This window comes from Eubalaena glacialis, chromosome 2 (assembly GCF_028564815.1).
Source record: "Eubalaena glacialis isolate mEubGla1 chromosome 2, mEubGla1.1.hap2.+ XY, whole genome shotgun sequence".
Lineage (NCBI taxonomy): Eukaryota > Metazoa > Chordata > Mammalia > Artiodactyla > Balaenidae > Eubalaena > Eubalaena glacialis.
The window spans coordinates 192,485,303-192,507,052 of NC_083717.1; the positions used below are offsets into that span (position 1 = coordinate 192,485,303).

The following is a 21,750-nucleotide window of genomic DNA, read 5'->3' on the forward strand; positions in this document are numbered from 1 at the left end:
TGTAATTGCGACACTACCTTCCGCGTGTCCGTCTCTTACTTCTTGACGTTTGACGCGCCGGGTGCTCAAAGTGCACTGTTTCGTAAGAAAACCCGTTCTCTTTTAGACTATGTGACGAGCAGCTGTCTTCTCAAAGCCACTACGACTTCGGTCTCCGAGCCTTGAAGAGCGTGCTGGTGAGTGCAGGAAACGTGAAGCGGGAGCGGATTCAGAAGATCAAGAGGGAGAAGGAGGAGCGCGGCGAGGTGGTCGACGAAGGAGAAATTGCGGAAAATCTCCCTGAGCAAGAGGTGTGCGGGGCATCCTTTAAGCACTCAGACCCAGACTCTGGTTGTATTTCCCTTTGCCACCCTGAAGTCGTGCCTTGAGGGCTCTCATTGCGACTCACGTGCCCCGGGGTGAACGGAGGGGACCCGCATTTGACGGGAAGCCTGGGGGTGGGGGTGGGGCGCTGGACCGCACTGCTTGTTCACGGGACAGCTGTGCCGTGGGTCCTCCAGGGACACGGCAGTAAATGTGGAGCCGCCCCCCCCCCCCCCACCAGAGCTCATCCCCTTCTCCCCACGCAGATCCTGATCCAGAGCGTCTGTGAGACGATGGTGCCAAAGCTGGTGGCAGAAGACATCCCGCTGCTTTTCAGCCTCTTGTCGGACGTGTTCCCCGGGGTCCAGTATCACCGGGGCGAGATGACGGCGCTGAGGGAGGAGCTCAAGAAAGTGTGCCAGGAGATGTACCTGACATACGGAGACGGAGAAGAAGTTGGCGGGATGTGGGTTGAAAAGGTAGCTGGGATCGTGGTGTTGGCTGGCGCCTCACAGACCCCGCAGGCGGCCGCGAGCGGTAACGATGGCCGTGGACTTGGGGGAGAAGCCACGTCTTATCAGGCTTTGTCCACGAGGCGCGTCATCTGGTTTGTGAAGATTTGCCCCAAGTCCTGTTAGGATTTTTTCTTAACTTGAGAGTAGTGACAGGGAAACTTACCTGAAATTTTCAATTATGTGGTACAGTTTGTTCTCTGAAAATGCTGGCTAAAAGGGGATCATGATGAAAAACGTCTATGGCAGTAAAAGATCTGCTTACAAGACTTTCCGGTACCACGATTAGCAACATAAATGTGCTAATCAATAGAGTTTACATTCTGTATCGACTTCTATCCTTTCTCTCCTCTGTGAGACTCACTTAAGAAGAAGCGTGTCACGTGCACAAGCTGTGCGTGCCGACCCTGAGCTGCGGTCCTGGGTTAGACAGGCGGCTTGTTTATCTGGTCTCTGTCCTCCCGGCAGGGCGTCTCGGGGGTCTCTCCTGAGGCAGCTCGGTGAGCGTCTCCTGACTCAGTCAAACAGCTCCACAGTTCAGTAAAAACCCTCTGTATTTGCTGTGCTTGTGGCCGGTTGAAGGTCTCTCTGGTTAGAAAGTCCCAGTACTTGCCTTGAAAGAGTCACAGCACGCGATTCTTGCTTGGTGGTGGGAGAAGTGGTGAGGAACCTCCCACGTTCTTTCTCTGGAGTGGTCACGGTGCTGGTCGGTTTGGCCCTCAGGTTCTCCAGCTCTATCAGATCACCCAGATCAACCACGGCCTGATGATGGTGGGGCCCTCGGGCAGCGGGAAGAGCATGGCCTGGCGCGTTCTTCTGAAGGCTCTGGAGAGGCTCGAGGGTGTGGAGGGCGTGGCCCATATCATCGACCCTAAAGCCATCAGCAAAGACCACCTGTACGGAACCCTGGACCCCAACACCAGGGAGTGGACCGATGGGCTGTTCACACACGTTCTGAGAAAGTAAGTGCACTTGGGTGGGTGTCTGCACTCCGGAGAATTGGAACCTAGGCACTCTGTCCTCGTGGTAACAGCGTACGTTATTCTTCTTACCACGCTCTGGACAAATTAAAGTCACTTTAGAAACCGTTACAGGCTGAGCATTTTCAACCTCAGTCACCCGCTGCTGTAAAATCCTCCCACACCAGGATCATAGACAACGTGAGGGGTGAGCTGCAGAAGCGCCAGTGGATCGTCTTTGATGGCGACGTGGATCCCGAGTGGGTGGAGAACTTGAACTCGGTGCTGGATGACAACAAGCTGCTGACTCTGCCCAACGGAGAGCGCCTCAGCCTTCCGCCCAACGTACGAGGCCAAGTATTCTGCCCCGACTGCCTGGCGCGCAGCCAGGAGGGCGGCTCCAGCCTCTGTGGTAGCAGTCAGTGCCGCAGCCTCTCTGCGCTGGGTGCTTTCCACTCCTGTGGCTCGTGAGAAATAGTTTCAAAGGGTTCATTCTTAACCTTCCACTGCTTGCTGAATATTAAGCCTACTCCGTAATTCCCAGGTCGCCTTTCCTACAACTCCGTAAGGTGGGGTTATAGTTAGGATATCTGGGAAATGGCAGAGCGAGGGATTTAGATACGGACGCTTTCAGGGTCATCCCTTGGAAATGAGCACTTGATCCAGGTCCTGACCACACCACCTGATAGAGCGGTAAACATGGGCAGGCCTGGCCTGGGTGCGCGTTCATACTTTGACCCCACTTTTCTGGAGTTCCGTCGTGTGCCGGGCCTCGTTCTAGATGCTGAAAATGTAGCTGTAAACAACATAGACAAAACCCCTGCTCTCCTGGGGCTCACAGTCTGAGGTGGGAGACAGGATAAGTGGTGATGGGGCTACAGAGAAAGTAAACTGGAGGGGAGCAGCCGCCGGTGCCGAGGGGTGGAGCTTGCACTGTCAGAAAGGGCGGCGCTGAGGCTCCCCGGGGAAGCTGAGGGCACGAGGGAGCAGCTCCTGTGGCTTCCGGGCGCTCCAGGTGGAGGGGCGGGTGGCGGGAGGAGCGTCTGGCCGTGCCCGGTGTGTGCGAGGAGAGCGGGGCGGTTGGCTGATGCGGAGAGAAGTTGGGGCAGGCCCCAAGGGGAAACGGGCGAGAAGAGGTCAGGCCCGGGGTCACTGAGGACTGGAGCGTGCCCGCTAGGTGAGCTGGGAGGCCACGGCACCCCAGGCACAGCCGTGGAGGTGCTGAGAAGTAGCTGAGCTGTGGGTGCCGAGTTCAAGCTTGCGCCAGTGGGATCGGCTGACGGGCTGGAGGTGGGCGGGAGGGAAAGGAGTCCAGTAGCACTCCGGAGCCGCTGGTGAGCAGGAGCCTTTATCGTGACGAAGGGTCAGCATCGGTGGTTATCACCGCTTCGGAAACCAAGCCGCGGGTCTGGGAATGTGCGCTTACGCAGACTCGTGTCTTGATTTGACTTGTCAGGTTCTTTTCTTACAGCTCATTACCCAGTAGATTCTAACTGTTGTCAGAAAGATTGATCTCCTTGTGAGGTGTGTTAAGCAGTGAGGTTAAGGCTCTGGGATCAGACCGTCCGGTTTGAATCTCAGCCCCACTGGCGACTAGCAGTGGGACCTGGCGAGGCTGCCAACCCCACGTGCGAAAAGAGACCCTGCTGGCCAGCCTGCCGGCGGGTTCAAGGCCAGGAACCTGGCCACAGCGCCTCACTGCTGACCCTGCCACCCAGGGAGCTGTTGGCTCCATTCCACCAGAGCTCCTCTCCTCTCCTCCCCGCCACACACAGGTTTTTTCCTGCCCAGATTCTCAGGGAGAGAGGTTGGTGGATGTTGTGATGATGCAAACTGTAGACATCTTTACTTCTAAACCAAGTGCAGCAAGATTGGTTTAAATTGCTCTTTCAGTGGGCATGTAGGTAAAATAGTTTTAGCATCCGGGTCTCTACCAAACCCGTGTCATTAACTGTGCTCGGTGTTCTCTTCTCTCAAGGTGCGCATAATGTTTGAAGTGCAGGACCTGAAGTACGCCACCCTGGCCACGGTGTCGCGCTGCGGCATGGTCTGGTTCAGCGAGGACGTGCTCAGCACGGACATGATCTTCAACAACTTCCTGGCCAGGCTGCGCAGCATCCCCCTGGACGAGGGGGAGGACGAGGCCCAGCGCCGGCGCAAGGGCAAGGAGGACGAGGGCGAGGAGGCCGCCTCCCCGATGCTGCAGGTACGCCGGCCAGCGCCGCTCCGCCGAGTGCAGCCAGCGGGCATCTGAGGGTGCTGGGCCGCTGCACAGAGCGAGGCCGGGCGTCCCGCCCCGAGCATCTGGAAGTCGGGGTGCTTTTCACGATGGTCACTGCTCCTCCGCTGAGGCCGGGCACTCGCTGGAGGTTTGCATAATCAGTGCAGTCACAGCTGCAAAAGCGTAGCCGTGCACGGAAAATTTAAAGAATTCTTTCGGTTTTCTCTGCAAATTGGTGAAAGGTGGACCTTTTGCATTTCGATGGTGAAGACCAATGTTCCTAGGAAGCGTGATTTTTTTTTGAGAACCACCAAGATGAAGGAACAAGGGTTGGTCGTTGAAGCTTCATTCCTCATTTTTTCAACCCATAAAACTATGTTTCGCAGTTGCGTGATCCTCTCCTGGGCCTAGGTTAGAGCAGATGAAAACCTCCCCGCTTTTTGAGATGGTAGCTAAGCATCGTTCACTCCCTCCTGTAGATCCAGAGGGACGCAGCGACGATCATGCAGCCGTACTTCACGTCCAACGGCCTGGTCACCAAGGCCCTGGAGCACGCCTTCAAGCTGGAGCACATCATGGACCTGACGCGCCTGCGCTGCCTGGGCTCGCTCTTCTCCATGCTGCACCAGGCCTGCCGCAACGTGGCCCAGTACAACGCCAACCACCCCGACTTCCCCATGCAGCTGGAGCAGCTAGAGCGCTACATCCAGGTCAGGGGGGCTCCGGCTGTGGCCAGGGGCTGGGGGGCGGCGCCGGCAGCATCTCTGGGCACCACTGCTTCAGGGTAACGTCGTTGTAAATGTCTTTCCTTTATTGTTGAAATTCCATTCAAAACGGGACCCACTTCCTATTCCAATAGCGGTATCTGGTTTACGCCATCCTTTGGTCCTTGTCTGGAGACAGTCGGCTGAAAATGAGAGCCGAGCTGGGTGAATACATCAGAAGGATCACGACGGTGCCACTGCCCGCTGCTCCCAACATCCCCATCATCGACTACGAAGTGAGTGCGCGCCTCGACTGGACGTCGTCTTTTCTTTCGTAGGACGGTTTTGTCCGTTTAGTTTTCTGTGGCACAAGGGATGCAGGTTGACTTGGAGGTTCTGACTTGCATGAAAGTGAGCAAGTCTTGTAGGTGAGCAGGTACGTGGGTCCCGGGGTGACCAGCGCCCGCCCGTGTGTGCAGGTGTCCATCAGCGGAGAATGGTCGCCGTGGCAGGCCAAGGTGCCTCAGATTGAAGTGGAGACGCACAAGGTGGCCGCCCCTGATGTCGTCGTGCCAACGCTGGACACCGTCCGCCACGAGGCCCTCTTGTACACCTGGCTGGCCGAGCACAAGCCGCTGGTCTTGTGCGGCCCTCCTGGGTCTGGCAAGACCATGACGCTCTTCAGCGCCCTCCGGGCCCTGCCCGACATGGAGGTAAAGAGGCTGGAGTGGGCAGCGGGCCCGGGGCTCAAGCACGGGGTCGGCCTTCCAGCACCTCACTCGTTTCTTCCCTTCTCCAGGTCGTGGGTCTTAACTTCTCTAGTGCTACTACTCCAGAGCTCCTGCTGAAGACTTTTGACCACTACTGCGAGTACAGACGCACACCTAACGGGGTCGTTCTGGCCCCTGTTCAGCTTGGAAAGTGGCTGGTGTTGTTCTGTGATGAAATCAACCTGCCAGACATGGATAAATACGGGACGCAGAGGGTCATATCCTTCATCAGACAGGTGTGTTTATGTCCACGAGGTGCCCTCTCCTCCACAACGTGTCCTGTTCACATTTGCCCCTAACGTGTCTCACTCCCCCTTTCCCTCAGATGGTGGAGCACGGAGGCTTTTACCGAACCTCAGATCAAACCTGGGTGAAGCTGGAGAGGATCCAGTTTGTCGGGGCTTGTAATCCGCCCACTGATCCTGGAAGAAAGCCCCTCTCTCACAGGTAACACACAGCCCTGTAGACTTGCCTGATCTCACACACACCAGTTCCGGGTTTGCTTTAAATGTAGCATGATGAAACTGTAGTTTTAATTATAAAAAGGTAACAAAATACTGCTCGTCATGGGGTTCCTCCGGGGTTATGTCTCTGTGCTGGGAACACACTCAAAATGAAAGCGACGACTTGCTGGGCAGTAGTGAGCTGCCCCAGACCTGCCTGTAGGGCCAGGATGAGGCTGAAATAAGCCTGAATCATTTTCCCACCTTTGCTCGGTTCTTTTCTGGTTTTTTGCATCTACAGTTATTTGTCAGACCCAGGCCCGAGTAGTTTGTGTGGGACCTCAGTCAGCTGTGGCGTGAAGCCATGGGGGTGGGTCAGGAAGCCCCCGGTCGGCCTGGGACAGGGAAGCAGCCCTCTCAGGTACGCTTCTCCTCACCCCATACGAGGCTGAGCTGGCTGTCTTTGTGCAGGTTCCTGCGTCACGTGCCTGTGGTGTATGTGGATTACCCGGGACCCGCCTCCCTGACGCAGATCTACGGCACCTTCAACCGGGCCATGCTGCGCCTCATCCCGTCCCTGCGCACATACGCAGAGCCCCTCACCGCGGCGATGGTGGAATTCTACACCATGTCCCAGGTGCGCGGCGTCTTTGCCCCGTCGTGACCAAAAGGCTCTGTTGAGAGACTGAGCTTCACTTGGAGCTCTGGCTGAGCCGGGAGACTTGCTCCAGGGTCTCAACAGATCATGCTTCCAGCCGGTGCTGCAACCGCAAATATTCTCTAGCTTGTTCTTGCCGTCCTCGTCTGGCACATGTACATGTGTTCATTCCCCTTATGAAACCGAGACCATGCTGTGCCATTTCTAAAAGGATGTGGACACTTCTGTTTTAACAGCACCAACATGTGCCTGTCTGTACTTGTTCTTCTACAGCGTTTGTGGTGACTGCACATGGCCAAACCTGTTGGGGCTGGACCGGTTACAGTTCCACCACAATGCCTCTTTCAGCCTTGAAAAAGTATTTATTGAAAAGGTCTTTGCCCACTGGGACTTCCCTGGCAGTCCGGTGGTTAAGACTCCGCCCCTCCAATGCAGGGGGTGCGGGTTCGATCCCTGGTTGGGGAGCTAAGATCCCACATGCTGCGGGACAGTGCCAAAAAAAAAAAAAGAGCTCTGCCCACTGGATGAGCAGAAGTGGCTCTCACGGTTTTGGTTTGCGTTTCTTTGTTAGCCTCTGACAAGGGCTCGTGTGAGAGAACTGCCGACTTTCCACTGAGACAGCCGTCTCACTTAGAGTCCTTTCTGAGCGTTCGCTTGTCACGTATCGCAAATGTTTTAAATTTTGTAGGATTGCAGTTTTTTTCCTACAGCATTTTAATTGTTATTAAATGTAGACTTTTTTCTTTAATTGTTTCCACTTTTGAAATAATGCTTAGAAAAGCTTTCCCTCAACTTAGGAATTACATTTTTTAAAGTATTTTTAGAAGAATTTTTTTTGTAGGTTTATTTTTTTTTTTTTAACAGGTTTATTATTTTTTTTACATATAAATCTTTAAATATAATTAATTGCAACATAAAGTGAGCGAGTTGGATCTTGCTTTGTTCTGAACAGTAGTCCCAACATTATTTACCAATTCATTCTCAAATATTCCAGGGTCTAGAGTCTTTATTCTTAATATAAAAATGTTATACTGCATTTGACTTTTTAACTACTTTTCATGTCTTAGGACATTTACATGTAACTTGCATCTTTTCGATTCCTGCAGGAGAGATTCACTCAGGACACACAGCCCCACTATATCTACTCACCCCGTGAAATGACCCGGTGGGTGCGAGGTATCTTCGAGGCACTGAGACCCCTGGAGACTCTGCCTGTGGAAGGCCTCATTCGGATTTGGGCACATGAAGCCCTCCGTCTCTTCCAGGACAGGTAAAGCCAAGGCTCCGGGTAGCTCCCTGCTCCCCTACGTTGACCCTTCCGAGCCCCCGAGTTAGGGTCTGCATGAGGCTGGCCTGCCCTGAGGCAGGCTGAGCTGGTGAGGGACAGGAGTGAGGGACAGGAGTGAGGTGGCGAGGGCAGCCTTGCATCTGGAGTTGATCACGGCCGCCCCCACGTACGAGACCCCGACGGCCCTGCTGGTTACCGTGTAACCTCGGGCAAGGCACTTTAACTCACCTCTTTCACTGTCGGGTGGGCCCCACACAAGGTCAGGGCACAGAGGTCACAGGTGAATTTCAGTGCCTTCTAACAGCAGCCTGGGGTGCAGTTCTGTAACCACCACCCCTTCCTCACCCTCAGTCTTTGCTCTCATCAGAGGATTTGCAGCTGTATCTCTGGGACTTTACTCTTTTTACCTGTTGGCCACTTATTTCAAGTCTTGCAAGTTTTGACATTTTCTAGTTAAGTGACCAGTACTGAAGGGAGAGACTTGCTAGTGGCTGTAGTGGTCAGCTTGGATCGTGGAAGGTTTTGTGGTTTGAACCGTCGTAAGTCTCAGTAAAAAGTTGAGTCGTTTTCTCTCTCAAGGCATCTTAAAAATTATTGACCTTTTTTTTTTCCACTTATTTTTGGCTGCGTTGGGTCTTCGTTGCTGCGCGCGGGCTTTCTCTAGTCTGGGCGAGCGGGGACTGCACTTCGTTACGATGAGCGGGCTTCTCACTGTGGTGGCCTCTCGTTGCGGAGCACGGGCTCTAGGCATGAGGGCTCAGCAGTTGTGGCACATGGGCTCTAGGCGCGTGGGCTCAGCAGTTGTGGCACACGGGCTTAGTTGCTCCGCGGCATGTGGGATCTTCCTGGACCAGGGCTCGAACCCGCGTCCCCTGCATTGGCAGGCGGATTCTTAACCACTGTGCCACCAGGGACGTCCCTATTGACCTTTTTAAATCAGAATCTTTTTCTTGTATTCTTTGTTTATAGTTCTGTGTAATCTTTGTTTTATAGTAAATTCTTAGTTTTCCTAGTTCCTGCTCTGTCATTTTTATTGATTTTTCTTATATTGTTAATTTTATGTATTTTAGCGCTGCAGTCCTTCATAGCCTTTTAGGCTCATTTTTGATTAGTGAGAAAAAATTAGACTTGTGTTGCTTTAACTCTAAACTTCTAACAAACAACAAATCTTAACTGATTTACTATTTAGTGCAGCACCACGATTTCCTGTTGCAGACTATTTGCGGAAATGTTCTGCCCGTGAACAGGTTACTCGGAACAGAGCAAGAGGGGCTGCAGAGTAGGAGCAGGAGGGCAGGAACTTGATGGCAGGGCAGGTCCCCTCGGTCCCGGGGTAAGTGTGAGGTTGCCCTAGGTGGCCCATCTGTAGAGGACACGGTCCCAGCAGGACAAGCTCCTCTGACCACTCGTGGCCTCAGGTGTGGGTAGTCGTAGGAGTTGGTTAATAGTTACTCCCCTGGCAGAACCCAAGGCAGATGGTTCCCTCCAGACTAAGAAATACTTAAGCCTTTGGCAGTTACACGTCTGGACCAGTTATTCTTGCCTTCAGGCAGCTTTTGTCACCCATGCTTTCGAGGAGTCTTCGAATATTGCGTTGTTGTAGATGACTGGGTTCCACGCCAGCCTCCTTGGAGTTCTCATTTCCCCCAGAGCTGCCCTGCAGAGAGCCAGGGAGAGAGATGAGCTAACCAAGGCAGAGCGGGGGCACACGAGCCCTGGCAGCCCAGCTTTTCTCTCTCGTATTGGGGCTCTACCACTTTAAAAGGCGGTCCTTTTTATGTTAGGTGAGCTACCTTCATTCTCCCTTCTTTAATTAAAAAAAATAATTGGGCTACAGTATCATTTTTACATTTCTTAACATACCAGAGATATAATTTTGTTTGGATTGAAATTTCGCAGTAGCAGTTGTGCTTCTAAATTCTGGTTGGCTACGGTAAGTACGTGACATGCTCATTGGATCTTCACCTGGTAGCCTAAGTTATCACGTATTCAGCTGCTCAAAATGTACCTCCCACACCTATAGGGACAGTTAGAGTCTCACCTGCTTGCTCTGTGGTTTTCTCTGTAAGCCTTGTGTTTCCAAAACTGTACACCTTGTAGTTCCCTATTTCTGTCCCCATAATGCCCCTTAATACTTAAAACATTTACATTAAGCAAGCTTAGAAACTAAAATGAAGTTTTCATTTTGTAAATCAATGTAATTAAACATTTTTAGAGGAGCTTTTTTTTTAAGATTTTCATATTTAATATCTAGGTTTCGGATTACTTAAGTCGTCTCGAGTTCAGAGTCTTAGGTTCTTCCATTTGTAGAAAATGAAAATTTCTGGTAGAAGACTAATGCCAGCCCTTGGAGTAGCCCACAGCACCCACAAAACGAGGTGTTTTCTCACCACGGCCTCTGTCTTCTCTTCCGACAGACTTGTAGAAGATGAGGAGAGGCGTTGGACCGACGAAAATATTGATATGGTTGCTCTGAAGCATTTCCCCAACATAGACAAGGAGAAGGCAATGAGCCGGCCCATCCTGTACAGCAACTGGTTGTCAAAGGTAACGCGTCTACATCACGTTAGGAATACTTTCTTTGCTCCTGTCCTTCTAGTTAGAATTACCTTCTCATCAGAAACATCTTTGCCTTGAAGCGCACTATGAAGGAAGCTACGGCTATTGGCATGATGGGCCACGTATTTGCAGCCGCTGATAATTTAGGGCAGAGAATCCCAGGACCGTGGCCGCTCCAAGAGCTGTGGATCCAGCCAGCAGGAGACGGGGCTTCAGTGAAATCAGGGCAGTTAGGGATAACTTGTGTGAAGATGTTTCGTATACTAGGATGCTAAACAGAGTGACATTTCCAGAATAGCTGTGAGCTGCCACTTTCTCTGAAAAGGAGAGCCGACATCGTAGGAGGTGACAGTCTTGATGTGCATTTCCTTCGGGAGGCGATGCTGATGTAGGAATGAGGACAGCCTGCCTTCAGGAGCCCCGTCTCACAGGGCGGATGGCTCCACCTTGGGAGAGCTGACCCTGACATAGGGGCTTAGGCAAGTGTTCATAGGCCTTCATCTGAGTGTCAGCAAGGGCACGGCAGGCACAGGGCCTGATAGAAGCAAAGGCACAGAAGCAAGAAGAACCAGAGAGGTTTGCTCAGCGTTTCTAGAATTTCCTATTTATTTCTAGACTCTAGATACTAATCCTGTTTCATTTATGGGCAACATCTTCTCCCAGTGGCTTGTCTTTTCACTCTCTTTATAGCATCTTTTGAAGAACAAACATTCGTAATGGAATATCGTTTAAACCCTTAATCCATCTGAACTGAGTTAGTGTATGGGGTGAGCTGTGGGTTCATTTTCCGTTTTGCACGTCCACTGGGACTCTGCAGTGTCGCACTGTCACGTGGGCTTCCCCGTGCGCGAGAGTCTGGTACAGAGCTCTGTCCTGTCCACTGGCCCGCTTGCTGCTTCCTGTGCTGAAACCACGTGGTCCTGACCACAGTTACAAGCCCACCTGACAGGACAGTCCCTGTCCAGAACACCTGGTTCTTAAAGGGGTGGGTCATCCTGCCATTCTTGGGCTTTTCCCCTTCCAAACGAGATTTAGAATTGGCTTGTCAAGTTGCACCAAAACAACTTCCACCGTCCACCACTGAGATTTTGACTGGGATTGCATTGAATCTGTGTGTGATTTGGGTGGAACTGACCTTTTTAGTTGTGTGTTTTTCTCTCCATGATCATGGTGTATTTCTTCATTTATTTAGATGTTCTGTGATGTCTTTCAGTGAAGTTCGATGTTCTCTGTAAAGATTTTCCATGTCTTTAATCTCATCCTAGTTTACTTATATTTTTGTTCCTATGTTATAAATACCTGCTTTCGTCTCATTTTTTGACAGCTTCTTGGTATATGGAAATATAATCCACTTTGCTGTAAGAACTAAAATGATTTCTTCTTCGTAATTGGATCTTACCTTTTTTCCTACAGGATTACATCCCAGTAGACCAAGAAGAGTTAAGAGATTATGTCAAAGCCAGGCTGAAAGTCTTCTACGAAGAAGAGCTCGATGTTCCTCTGGTCCTGTTTAATGAGGTGTTGGACCACGTGCTCAGGATTGACCGGTGGGCTTTTTGTTGCTGCAGCCTCACCGCTCACCCGAGCTGCTCTCGATTTGATGGGGGGCGGGGGTCAGGCCAGGCCTCGTGCCGTCCTCTTGGCAGGCCTCGCGCGCCCCTGCCGTCCTCTGCCAAGCGAGTCCCGCTTCTTAGTCCAGCTCTGCTGAGCCGAGCTTCCCACCAGCCGCGACTACCACCCTTCACCCTCCTGCTAGCATCGGCCTGTCTCCCTCGAGTCATCAGGGTGTCCGGGGGCGGCGCCATGTCTCTTTGACCTTTGCCGCCTCACCGGACCTGGCAAATAACAATTGCTGTACGAATGTTTAGTGCACAAATTCAAGTTAAAACGCGTTCCAAATGTTGTAGACTAATCCTGAGAAGGTTTAGGACTTGAGTGTCCAAAGGGGAGTGGAGCATAAAAGCCTGACTCTTTCTTCTGTCTGATAATGTTTCAGAATATTCCGCCAGCCTCAAGGCCACCTGCTTCTGATCGGGGTCAGCGGAGCGGGCAAGACCACTCTGTCCCGTTTCGTGGCCTGGATGAACGGTTTGAGCGTGTACCAGATTAAGGTGGGTCTGGCCACAGCCTCTCGGCCCACAGCAGACCCTGTGCGTGCACGCAGCTCCTTGAGCAAGAGTGGAGCTGACCTGCCCCGCTTCTGTAGGTCCACAGGAAGTACACGGGGGAGGACTTCGATGAAGATCTCCGCACGGTGTTGAGACGTTCTGGCTGTAAAAACGAAAAGATAGCTTTTATAATGGACGAATCCAACGTGTTAGATTCTGGATTCCTGGAGCGGATGAACACCCTTCTGGCCAACGGAGAGGTAATCGGTGACACGCCGCAGCGTGTTACATGGCGCCGGGTTCCAAGGACCGGCCAGCCACGGTGCCGTTTTACTTCCTAGGTTCCCGGCCTCTTCGAAGGAGATGAGTATGCCACCCTGATGACCCAGTGTAAGGAGGGGGCCCAGAAGGAGGGCCTGATGCTGGACTCGCACGAGGAGCTCTACAAGTGGTTCACCAGCCAGGTCATCCGCAACCTCCACGTCGTCTTCACCATGAACCCGTCCTCAGAGGGCCTCAAGGACCGCGCGGCCACCTCCCCCGCCCTGTTCAACAGGTACGCCGATCCCACTCGGCTCTGCTTTCCGAGGGGCAGGCCCTGCTCTCAGGAGCTGTTTCGAGATGTGGGCATCTTTTTCAGGTGTGTGTTGAACTGGTTTGGGGACTGGTCCACTGAAGCTCTGTATCAGGTCGGCAAAGAATTCACGAGTAAGATGGACCTGGAGAAGCCGAATTACATCGTGCCTGATTACATGCCAGTCGTGTATGACAAACTGCCGCAGCCACCGTCACACCGGGAAGCCATCGTAAACAGCTGTGTGTTCGTTCATCAGACTCTTCACCAGGTGGGTTCAGTTTTTTGGGGGGGGTTTGTTTTTTGTTTTTTTAACATCTTGAGTATAATTGCTTTACAACGGTGTGTTAGTTTCTGCTTTATAACAAAGTGAATCAGCTATACATATGCATATATCCCCATATCTCCTCTCTCTTGCGTCTCCCTCCCTCCCACCCTCCCTATCCCACCCCTCTAGGTGGACACAAAGCACTGAGCTGATCTCCCTGTGCTATGCGGCTGCTTCCCACTAGCTATCTATTTTACATTTGCTAGTGTATATATGTCCATGCCACTCTCTCACTTCTTCCCAGCTTACCCTTCCCCCTCCCTCTCCCCGTGTCCTCAAGTCCATTCTCTGCGTCTGCGTCTTTATTCCTGTCCTGCCCCTAGGTTCATCAGAACCATTTTTTTTTAGATTCCATATATATGTGTTAGGATACGGTATTTTTTTTTCTCTTTCTGACTTACCTCACTCTGTATGACAGACTCTAGGTCCATCCACCTCACTACAAATAACTCAGTTTCGTTTCTTTTTACGGCTGAGTGTGGGTTCAGTTTTGAGATCATGGGAAAAACAAAACTAACTGCCGTACTAACGTAAAGCTAAACCGATGTAAAAGTAGACCCCCAGGTGCTTTGGATTTGACACTGTACCATCACCCACAAAAGAGATGCCTGTTTCTCCCCTGTTTTCCTACCTCTGTCAATGACGTCTCACCCCGCCTGTCGCCCGGCTGTGTGTTCTGGAGCCGTCTGGCCCTTTCCCTGCCCACACTGATTCCATTTGCTTCTCTCGCTGCCTCTCTGGCCAGGCCTGTGTTCTTCCCCCAGAGCAGGGGTCACGCACTCTCTCTGCAAAGGGCCAGGTGCCAGCTGGGCCCCTGCACGGCTGCCCAGCTCTGCCGCTGTGGCGCGAGAGCAGCGTTGCCATGAGCGAGCGTGGCCGTGGGGCTGACACTCCGCATGCAGAGGCTGCGCTGCAGGGTTTGACCTGCTGGCTGTGGTTTGCTGCCCCTCCTTTAGACTCTTTTTGTTAGACGAGTCCAGTCTGCTCCCCTCTGGAAGGCTCTGTGAAGACCACTCTGAGCCTGTGGGTGTCCTGTTGGCCCTGCCCTAGCCCTAGAGGTCGGGGGAGAAGCTCAGAGGTGTGAGGGCCCCTTGCAGTCCCGTGGGAGCCTGAGCTAGACTCCATCTCGAGTGATGTGACTCCCGGGGGCTGGGGCCGTGCCGTCGTGCCGCACCAGCACAACAGTTATTTTCTGAGGTTAAATCGCAGAGGACGAACGTCCTGGAGAGCGAAGAGGTTTGACTTTTTTCCAAAAGGCTAATGCTCGGCTAGCGAAGCGAGGAGGCAGAACCATGGCCATCACGCCTCGCCACTACCTAGACTTCATCAACCACTACGCCGACCTGTTCCACGAGAAGCGGAGTGAGCTGGAGGAGCAGCAGATGCACCTGAACGTCGGGCTCAGGAAAATCAAAGAGACGGTCGACCAGGTACCTCGCGGCCTGAGCGGCGTTTTCTGGGGCTGGGCTAGGGGAGGGCCTCTTAATGTGAAGCTAATCGCCGCGTGTTTTCCATTTCCCTGACGTGGTTTTTGTTCCTCAGGTAGAAGAGCTGCGTCGGGACCTCAGGATAAAGAGCCAAGAGCTGGAGGTGAAGAATGCAGCGGCCAACGACAAGCTGAAAAAGATGGTGAAGGACCAGCAAGAGGCTGAGAAGAAAAAGGTGCTTCTTTGTGTTTTGGGAACCGTGGCCTATGTGGGCCGGGCGTTCTCCGTCTCTCGTGAGGGAGTAGGGAGTTTAGTCTGAGACGGGTTTTAGGGTTGAACGGGTCTGTGGTGGGGGCAGGGTGTGTGTGTGTGTGTGTGTGTCTGTCTGTCTGTCTGTCCCGGGCGGCACGAGGAGTGCCATTTTAGGACTCAGCAGATGAGCCGGTGCTTACCCCGGAGCTGAGCCGTCCTTCCTCTCCAGGTCATGAGCCAGGAAATTCAGGAACAGCTGCATAAGCAGCAGGAGGTCATCGCAGACAAGCAGATGAGCGTCAAGGAAGACCTCGACAAGGTGGAGCCGGCCGTCATCGAGGCCCAGAATGGTGTGTGCGCCCTGTCAGAGGCCTGGCTCTCTGGGAAGGGTGGACGGGTTAGGGGGCAGCATGGCCTTCCCCCAGAGGTCCCGGTTATGTACATTTCCAAAAGTGTCATTGATAAGTCTCTGAAGCCTTTTCTAAATACTTAAGACTGTCTTCATCTCTTAAAGCAAAGTTTCCATAAAGCTAGTCTGCTTTCACCATAGTGAAACCCTTTTCATAAGAGAAAATTGACAAAATAAGCTTTTTGTCAGTACATTTTTTAAAATCTGGTGATAATTTCATAAATATGCTATTTGCAAACCTCTGGCTTGAATTTCATCCAGAAATATCGTAAAGTAGGCAGTGTTGCTGTCTTATTTATAATTATTAGAGCGTCCTGGTCGTGGCCAGCGATGACTAACTTAATTATTGGTAGCAGTCCCCCGTCCTTCCTTTTCCACCCCATGTACCTGGGAAACGCTGCAGGAGGAGCGCAGTGACCCGGCGTCCCGTCTTAGTCTGCAGTCTGCCCGGTACCTAGGCGTGGCCTTAACCCTGGGCCCCTTCCTGCCCATCAGCCTTTAACTTACTTCAAATAACCCAATTGCTTGTAGTTTTCACATTACACCACAAGAGGAATTAAAATGCACCATAGATTTTCATTGAGAGTTGTACTTAGATGAGAATTTAATTTAGCTCTCACCTGCCGAAGAGTTACTTTAAAAAAGTGCTTTAATAAAAGTTCAGGTTAGGAAAATGTGCATTTCCGTTTATGGAAAGCATTGGCTATTTTTTTTAGAACTGTTAATTCCACATCTTCACCCCAGCCGGTGAAGACAACTTCTGAATTGTGGCAGACTGAAAAGGTCTTTGTTCAATTGGTGTAAAATAAATGGACCATTTTGCTTTTTTTTTTAATACTTAAATCTTTATAGAGGTAAAGGAATTAATGAGGATTTGTGAGACGTTTTTAAAGATGCTGTCCTTTTTACAGAATGTTGCGATTTAGGCTTAGTACAGTAAGATCTCTGTCAGTATTCTGGCCACTTCAGCTATTCCAGAGGGTTTTAAGACAGAACATCCCACATTCACTTGGATCTTCTGCGCACTTGTCCCTTTCCTGGTGAGAGTCAAAGTGTCTGGCTGTGCCCTGGTCCCCTCCTCACCGCGTCCTTTCCACCCCACCCTCTTGTGCTCCCGCCACGCCCAGCCGTGAAGTCCATAAAGAAGCAGCACCTGGTGGAGGTGCGGTCCATGGCCAACCCCCCTGCCGCCGTGAAGCTGGCGCTCGAGTCCATCTGCCTGTTGCTGGGGGAGAGCACGACAGACTGGAAGCAGATTCGCTCCATCATCATGAGGGAGAACTTCATCCCCACCATCGTGAACTTCTCCGCCGAGGAGATCAGGTGGGTGGCGCCCACTGGGGGAGACCGTTCTGGTGGCGTGAGGTTCTCGTGTTTGCTTGTGGCCTCGTGTCCCTGGCTTAGCGCACACAGAAGGTAACGTCAGCTCCTCAGTTGCGCAAACACCCTTCCAGGCCATGGCCACTCAGACCAGTCAGATTTCCTCCCCCCGTTCCTGACAGTAGTCCCCTGACCCCTTCAGCTCTGTGAGCCGAATACTGTTCCATCCCCACGAGTGGCCACGAGCGCGGAGCTGGCCCTGAGCCTGTCTCCTGTCGGGGAACAGGGAAGCGGCGGGAAGGTGAGAGTCCTTCTCAGCAGCAGTGGCCTCGTCACCTGAGAACTAGGGTCGGGCTGGCTCCTCCTCCGTGGTCCCTGGAGCGACAGATGGGAGCTGGCTCTAGTCTCTACATTTCCATTTCCTAAAAACTCTTCTTTACTTTTTGCCCTGCACATGCTTAGAAACACAATTCCTCTTTTGCAGTGACGCCATAAGGGAGAAGATGAAGAAGAACTACATGTCCAATCCTAGTTACAATTACGAAATCGTCAATCGGGCCTCCCTGGCCTGCGGGCCTATGGTTAAGTGGGCCATCGCACAGGTAATCAGCCTGGCTGGGAAGCCCTGTGTGAGGGGGCCTTGTGTCCGGTCCCTTTTAAAGACCATCCATCTGCCCTCCGCAGCTGAACTACGCCGACATGTTAAAGCGAGTGGAGCCGCTGCGCAACGAGCTGCAGAAGCTGGAGGACGACGCCGAGGACAACCAGCAGAAGGCCAACGAGGTGGAGCAGATGATCCGCGACCTGGAGGCCAGCATCGCGCGCTACAAGGAGGAGTACGCCGTCCTCATCTCCGAGGCCCAGGCCATCAAAGCCGACCTGGCGGCCGTCGAAGCCAAGGTAGGGTGGTGGTCACGAGCGCGCGCTTCCTGCCACCCCCCTGACACGCTGCCGCGCGGCGTCCTTCACCGTGCCGGCCTCGCCGGCCTCGCCGGGGGAAGCGCTGAGAGTAACAGACGACAGCACGGGCCGCACGGGCCGCGGTCATCCCGGGGAATTAGCTCTTTCACGTCCACGGGGGTCCTGGTGACTGTTTCCTGTGCGTTTACTGAGTGGCGTTCGGTGGATACCAGCCGGGCAGTCTGAAGCCGGGGGATCCCTCCCCCGCGGCCAGCTCCGAACCCGTTTGTTCTCCCGCCTTGGGCTTCATAAGTGGCATCACCGAGGGCCTCCTTGAGGGTCTCCCGTCCCTCTGCCTGTCCCTTCTGTGGTCCCCGTCGCGCTCGCCCACACTCCTCCTGGGTCCTCAAAATAGGCGCTTTAGCCTCCTGCCTCTGGCGCCTCTTCCCTCCAGGTCAACCTTCCCCTGGAGGTTCCTTCCACCTGCTTCCTGCCCGCATATCTGCTCACACACAAGTCTCAAGGCTGACACTTAATTCTCTACACTCATCGTATGCCCTCAGATTCTGAGGCTTGTGTCGTCCTCAGTTGTGGGTGATCTGGGTCCCAACCTCCTTCGGGATCTGAACCATGTGTGTGCTTGTCTCTCCTGCCCTCCCAGACCCTGCCCACAGTGGGCAGGAACAGATTTGCACTGTTCAGCATAAAGCCTGTTTGGTTTTCTTTTTAGGTAAACCGGAGCACCGCTCTTCTCAAGAGCTTGTCTGCTGAACGGGAACGATGGGAAAAAACAAGTGAAACTTTCAAGAACCAGATGTCCACCATCGCCGGGGACTGTCTCCTGTCAGCTGCGTTTATTGCTTATGCGGGTTACTTTGACCAGCAGATGCGCCAGAACTTGTTTACCACCTGGTCCCATCACTTACAGCAAGCCAACATCCAGGTAACCGTCCACAGGGAATTTCAAAAAGGTGGGAGCCAAAATGAGGGTCGGTAAGCTGTCACCATCTCCACTGGGAAGCCGTGCCTGTCTGCGTCCTGAAGAAAAGGATCCGTAACTGCTGTCCCTCTCAGTTCCGCACAGATATCGCGAGGACGGAGTATCTGTCCAACGCTGACGAGCGTCTCCGCTGGCAGGCCAGCTCCCTACCTGCAGACGACCTGTGCACGGAGAACGCCATCATGCTGAAACGCTTCAATAGGTACGTGCTTGTGCGCAGCAAGGGCACGGGTTAGACATCTTCGTGTGCAGTGCTCCCCTTTTCATTTTTTTTTCAAAACACACCTTTAGAAGAGGCGAATAGGACATTGGGAGGGTCCGCATGCTCACCTCTGATGGTGGGCTGTGCACGGTTCCCTTTTTCTCATGTTGTGACTGTCCAAACTGTCCTACAATGAATGGTTCTCGTGTAACCTTTTTTTTAATATATAAATTTATTTATTTATTTATTTTTGGCTGCATGGGGTGTTCGTTGCTGACGCGGGCTTTCTCTAGTTGTGGCGAGCGGGGGCTACTCTTTGTTGTGGCGTGAGGGCTTCTCATTGAGGTGGCTTCTCTTGTTGCGGAGCACAGGCTCCAGGCATACGGGCCTCAGTAGTTGTGGCTCGTGGGCTCTAGAGCGCAGGCTCAGTAGTTGTGGCGCACGGGCTTAGTTGCTCCGCGGCATGTGGGATCTTCGCGGACCAGGGCTCGAACCTGTGTCCCCTGCATTGGCAGGCGGATTCTTAACCACTAGGGAAGCTTCATGTAACCTTTTGAAATTGATGGGCATGGCTGTGTATTGGGCAAAAATCAAAACAGACCCTCTTGGGAATTCCCCGGCGGTCCAGTGGTTAGGACTCGGTGCTTTCACTGCCAGGGGTGTGGGTTCGATCCCTGGTTGGGGAACTAAGATCCCCCAAGCCATGCAGTGCGGCCAAAAAACAGACTGTCTCTTAAAATATTACAAGAATTGGAAGTGTTTAGCTAGAGAGAGAGTTAAGGGAAGCTGCTCCCTGATTTTGGTTTAAGGAGGGGGCCAGAGTAGGAGGAGGAACGGGCCTGCAGCCGACGGGGGCTAACAGTGCAGTTCAAGGACTGACCCTCCTCTGTGGCAGCTCCCAAACCCAGCCACCCTGGGTTTTCTTTCTTTCAAAAAACTGATTCCCAGAGTCCTGTTTAACCGTATCTGCACATCTTGGAACCTTTGAGCCCTTGCTGTACGCCACTGTCCCCAGGGCACAAAGGGGAACCAACCCTCAGGTCTCACAAGTGGCGCGGGGTCTCGCCAGGGGGCGCTGGCGGGAATGTCCATCCGTTGTGGCGTCTATGAGGGGTCTGTGCGGGGGCTGCATTTGTCTTACATGGAAAATGCATGCTTCCGGGTGTCCCAAAGCCCGGCACTCGTGAAGAATGACGCATCTCAGAACGTTCACAGGACAGAGTGTGTCCTACCAGAGGCCCGGAAATGCCTCTGACGCCCCTCGTTGGGGCCAGTGAACAGGACACCGTGCATCCCCCCGGTGGGAGGCCGGGGGCCCTTGCAGACCCGGCCCTTCGTCCAGAGCCCGCGTGTGAGGGTGCTTCCGGCAGGCGACAAGTGTGGGGTGGTGTGCTTCCCCCGGGGACACACGTGTGTCTGTAAACACGTAAACCTCCTTTGTGTACATGGACCAGAAACCGGTGACCAGGGAGGAGGGGGGAGGGGCGGTTCTCACCACTTGCCCTTTTGTAGCTTCTGAATTTTGTACAATCACGTGTGTGTATTATGTTTTTAAAATTTTTTTGTTAAGCGGCTGTGTGACCCTGGACAAATGATGTTCGCCTCTCTGTGCCCCTTTTTCCTCCTTTGTGAAATGGACGTGAGGATAACACCTACCTTGTAGGGTTATCATGAGCATTGAGTGAAGAGGGTCCTGGGCAGCGTAAACTCTTCACAGCCGTCAGCTCGTGGGGCTGCAGCAGCAGTGGTGTTGATACCTGCCCTCCAGGAGCTGGCCCTGAGAGGGGCAGCAGTAAATTCTACAGAAAACAGTCATCCTAGTGCAGTATGCTCGGACTTCTTAGAGAAACATCTGTCTGTCCCAGAAAGAAAAGAAGCTTTAACTACAGCCCTTCTTAGCAGAGTCTGTGGTTTAGTTACCTCCCCATCATAGAAGTTCTTCAAAAAGATGATTTTAGTATTAAGCCTTAGGTCACGGAGGTCTCTGCCGATAAACCTGGAACCCACAGCTGAGTGTGGGACAGCCTTCCCGCCATCTTGTCGGGCTCTGCCTACCACGTCCTTGTGCTTCCTCTGGACCTGTAACCTACTTCTCTGGGGCCCGTCCTCAGGTATCCGCTGATCATCGACCCCTCAGGACAGGCCACAGAGTTCATCATGAATGAGTATAAGGACCGGAAGATCACACGGACCAGCTTCCTGGACGACGCCTTCAGGAAGAACCTGGAGAGCGCGCTGAGGTTCGGCAACCCCCTTCTGGTCCAGGTTCGTGTGCCTCTCAGCGCTGCAGACCCGGCTTCCCAGAGGGACGGCCCTTAGGGCTGCATTTAGGTTTTTGCAAATGCAGTTTGATGTGAATCACATAATACGTGCTACTTTTTGAACTTTGCAAGACGTCATTTGATATGAAAGCAAGGTTAGGGGATTACCCGATGGTCCAGTGGTTAGGACTCGGCACTTTCACTGCCGAGGGTCCGGGTTCAACATCTGGTCAGGGAACTAAGATCTCACAAGCCGAGCGGCGTGGCCAAAAAAAAAAAAAGCAAGGCTAAAGCTCTGAGATCTATAAAAAATCCAAGAGAAGCAGTGTTTGCACTTAAAATTCCAGTTGGTCTTGATCGTCCCCGTCCACTGGGACAGTGACGGCAACGTTCTTTAGCCTGTGCTGAACTGCACGGTGGCCCCACCGTTGAGCGCTTCACGGGCCAGCGTGACGAGGAACTGAACTTTTAATTTTGTTTAAGTAGCGACACGTGCCTAGTGGCCATGTGTTGGGCAGCACGGGTCTAAATAGCTGGGTGGCTTCTGGGGAG

The 21,750-nt window shown here is 52.8% G+C and overlaps 1 protein-coding gene across 1 annotated transcript in view; it reads left to right on the plus strand.

Moving 5' to 3' along the window:
- Positions 1 to 21,750, plus strand: part of DYNC1H1 (dynein cytoplasmic 1 heavy chain 1) — a 67,735-nt gene that overhangs the window by 37,051 nt on the left and 8,934 nt on the right. The window contains exons 31-57 of the mRNA XM_061181265.1: positions 107 to 290; positions 570 to 782; positions 1,539 to 1,777; positions 1,963 to 2,119; positions 3,753 to 3,980; positions 4,475 to 4,705; positions 4,855 to 4,995; positions 5,179 to 5,412; positions 5,499 to 5,705; positions 5,795 to 5,916; positions 6,384 to 6,549; positions 7,677 to 7,840; positions 10,276 to 10,405; positions 11,831 to 11,964; positions 12,414 to 12,528; positions 12,624 to 12,785; positions 12,867 to 13,081; positions 13,166 to 13,370; positions 14,684 to 14,857; positions 14,970 to 15,089; positions 15,336 to 15,456; positions 16,643 to 16,838; positions 17,320 to 17,437; positions 17,520 to 17,735; positions 18,466 to 18,678; positions 18,810 to 18,937; positions 21,049 to 21,202. Of these exons, the coding sequence (XP_061037248.1) occupies positions 107 to 290; positions 570 to 782; positions 1,539 to 1,777; positions 1,963 to 2,119; positions 3,753 to 3,980; positions 4,475 to 4,705; positions 4,855 to 4,995; positions 5,179 to 5,412; positions 5,499 to 5,705; positions 5,795 to 5,916; positions 6,384 to 6,549; positions 7,677 to 7,840; positions 10,276 to 10,405; positions 11,831 to 11,964; positions 12,414 to 12,528; positions 12,624 to 12,785; positions 12,867 to 13,081; positions 13,166 to 13,370; positions 14,684 to 14,857; positions 14,970 to 15,089; positions 15,336 to 15,456; positions 16,643 to 16,838; positions 17,320 to 17,437; positions 17,520 to 17,735; positions 18,466 to 18,678; positions 18,810 to 18,937; positions 21,049 to 21,202 (4,687 nt within the window). The remainder of the gene's footprint in view (positions 1 to 106; positions 291 to 569; positions 783 to 1,538; positions 1,778 to 1,962; positions 2,120 to 3,752; positions 3,981 to 4,474; positions 4,706 to 4,854; positions 4,996 to 5,178; positions 5,413 to 5,498; positions 5,706 to 5,794; positions 5,917 to 6,383; positions 6,550 to 7,676; positions 7,841 to 10,275; positions 10,406 to 11,830; positions 11,965 to 12,413; positions 12,529 to 12,623; positions 12,786 to 12,866; positions 13,082 to 13,165; positions 13,371 to 14,683; positions 14,858 to 14,969; positions 15,090 to 15,335; positions 15,457 to 16,642; positions 16,839 to 17,319; positions 17,438 to 17,519; positions 17,736 to 18,465; positions 18,679 to 18,809; positions 18,938 to 21,048; positions 21,203 to 21,750) is intronic.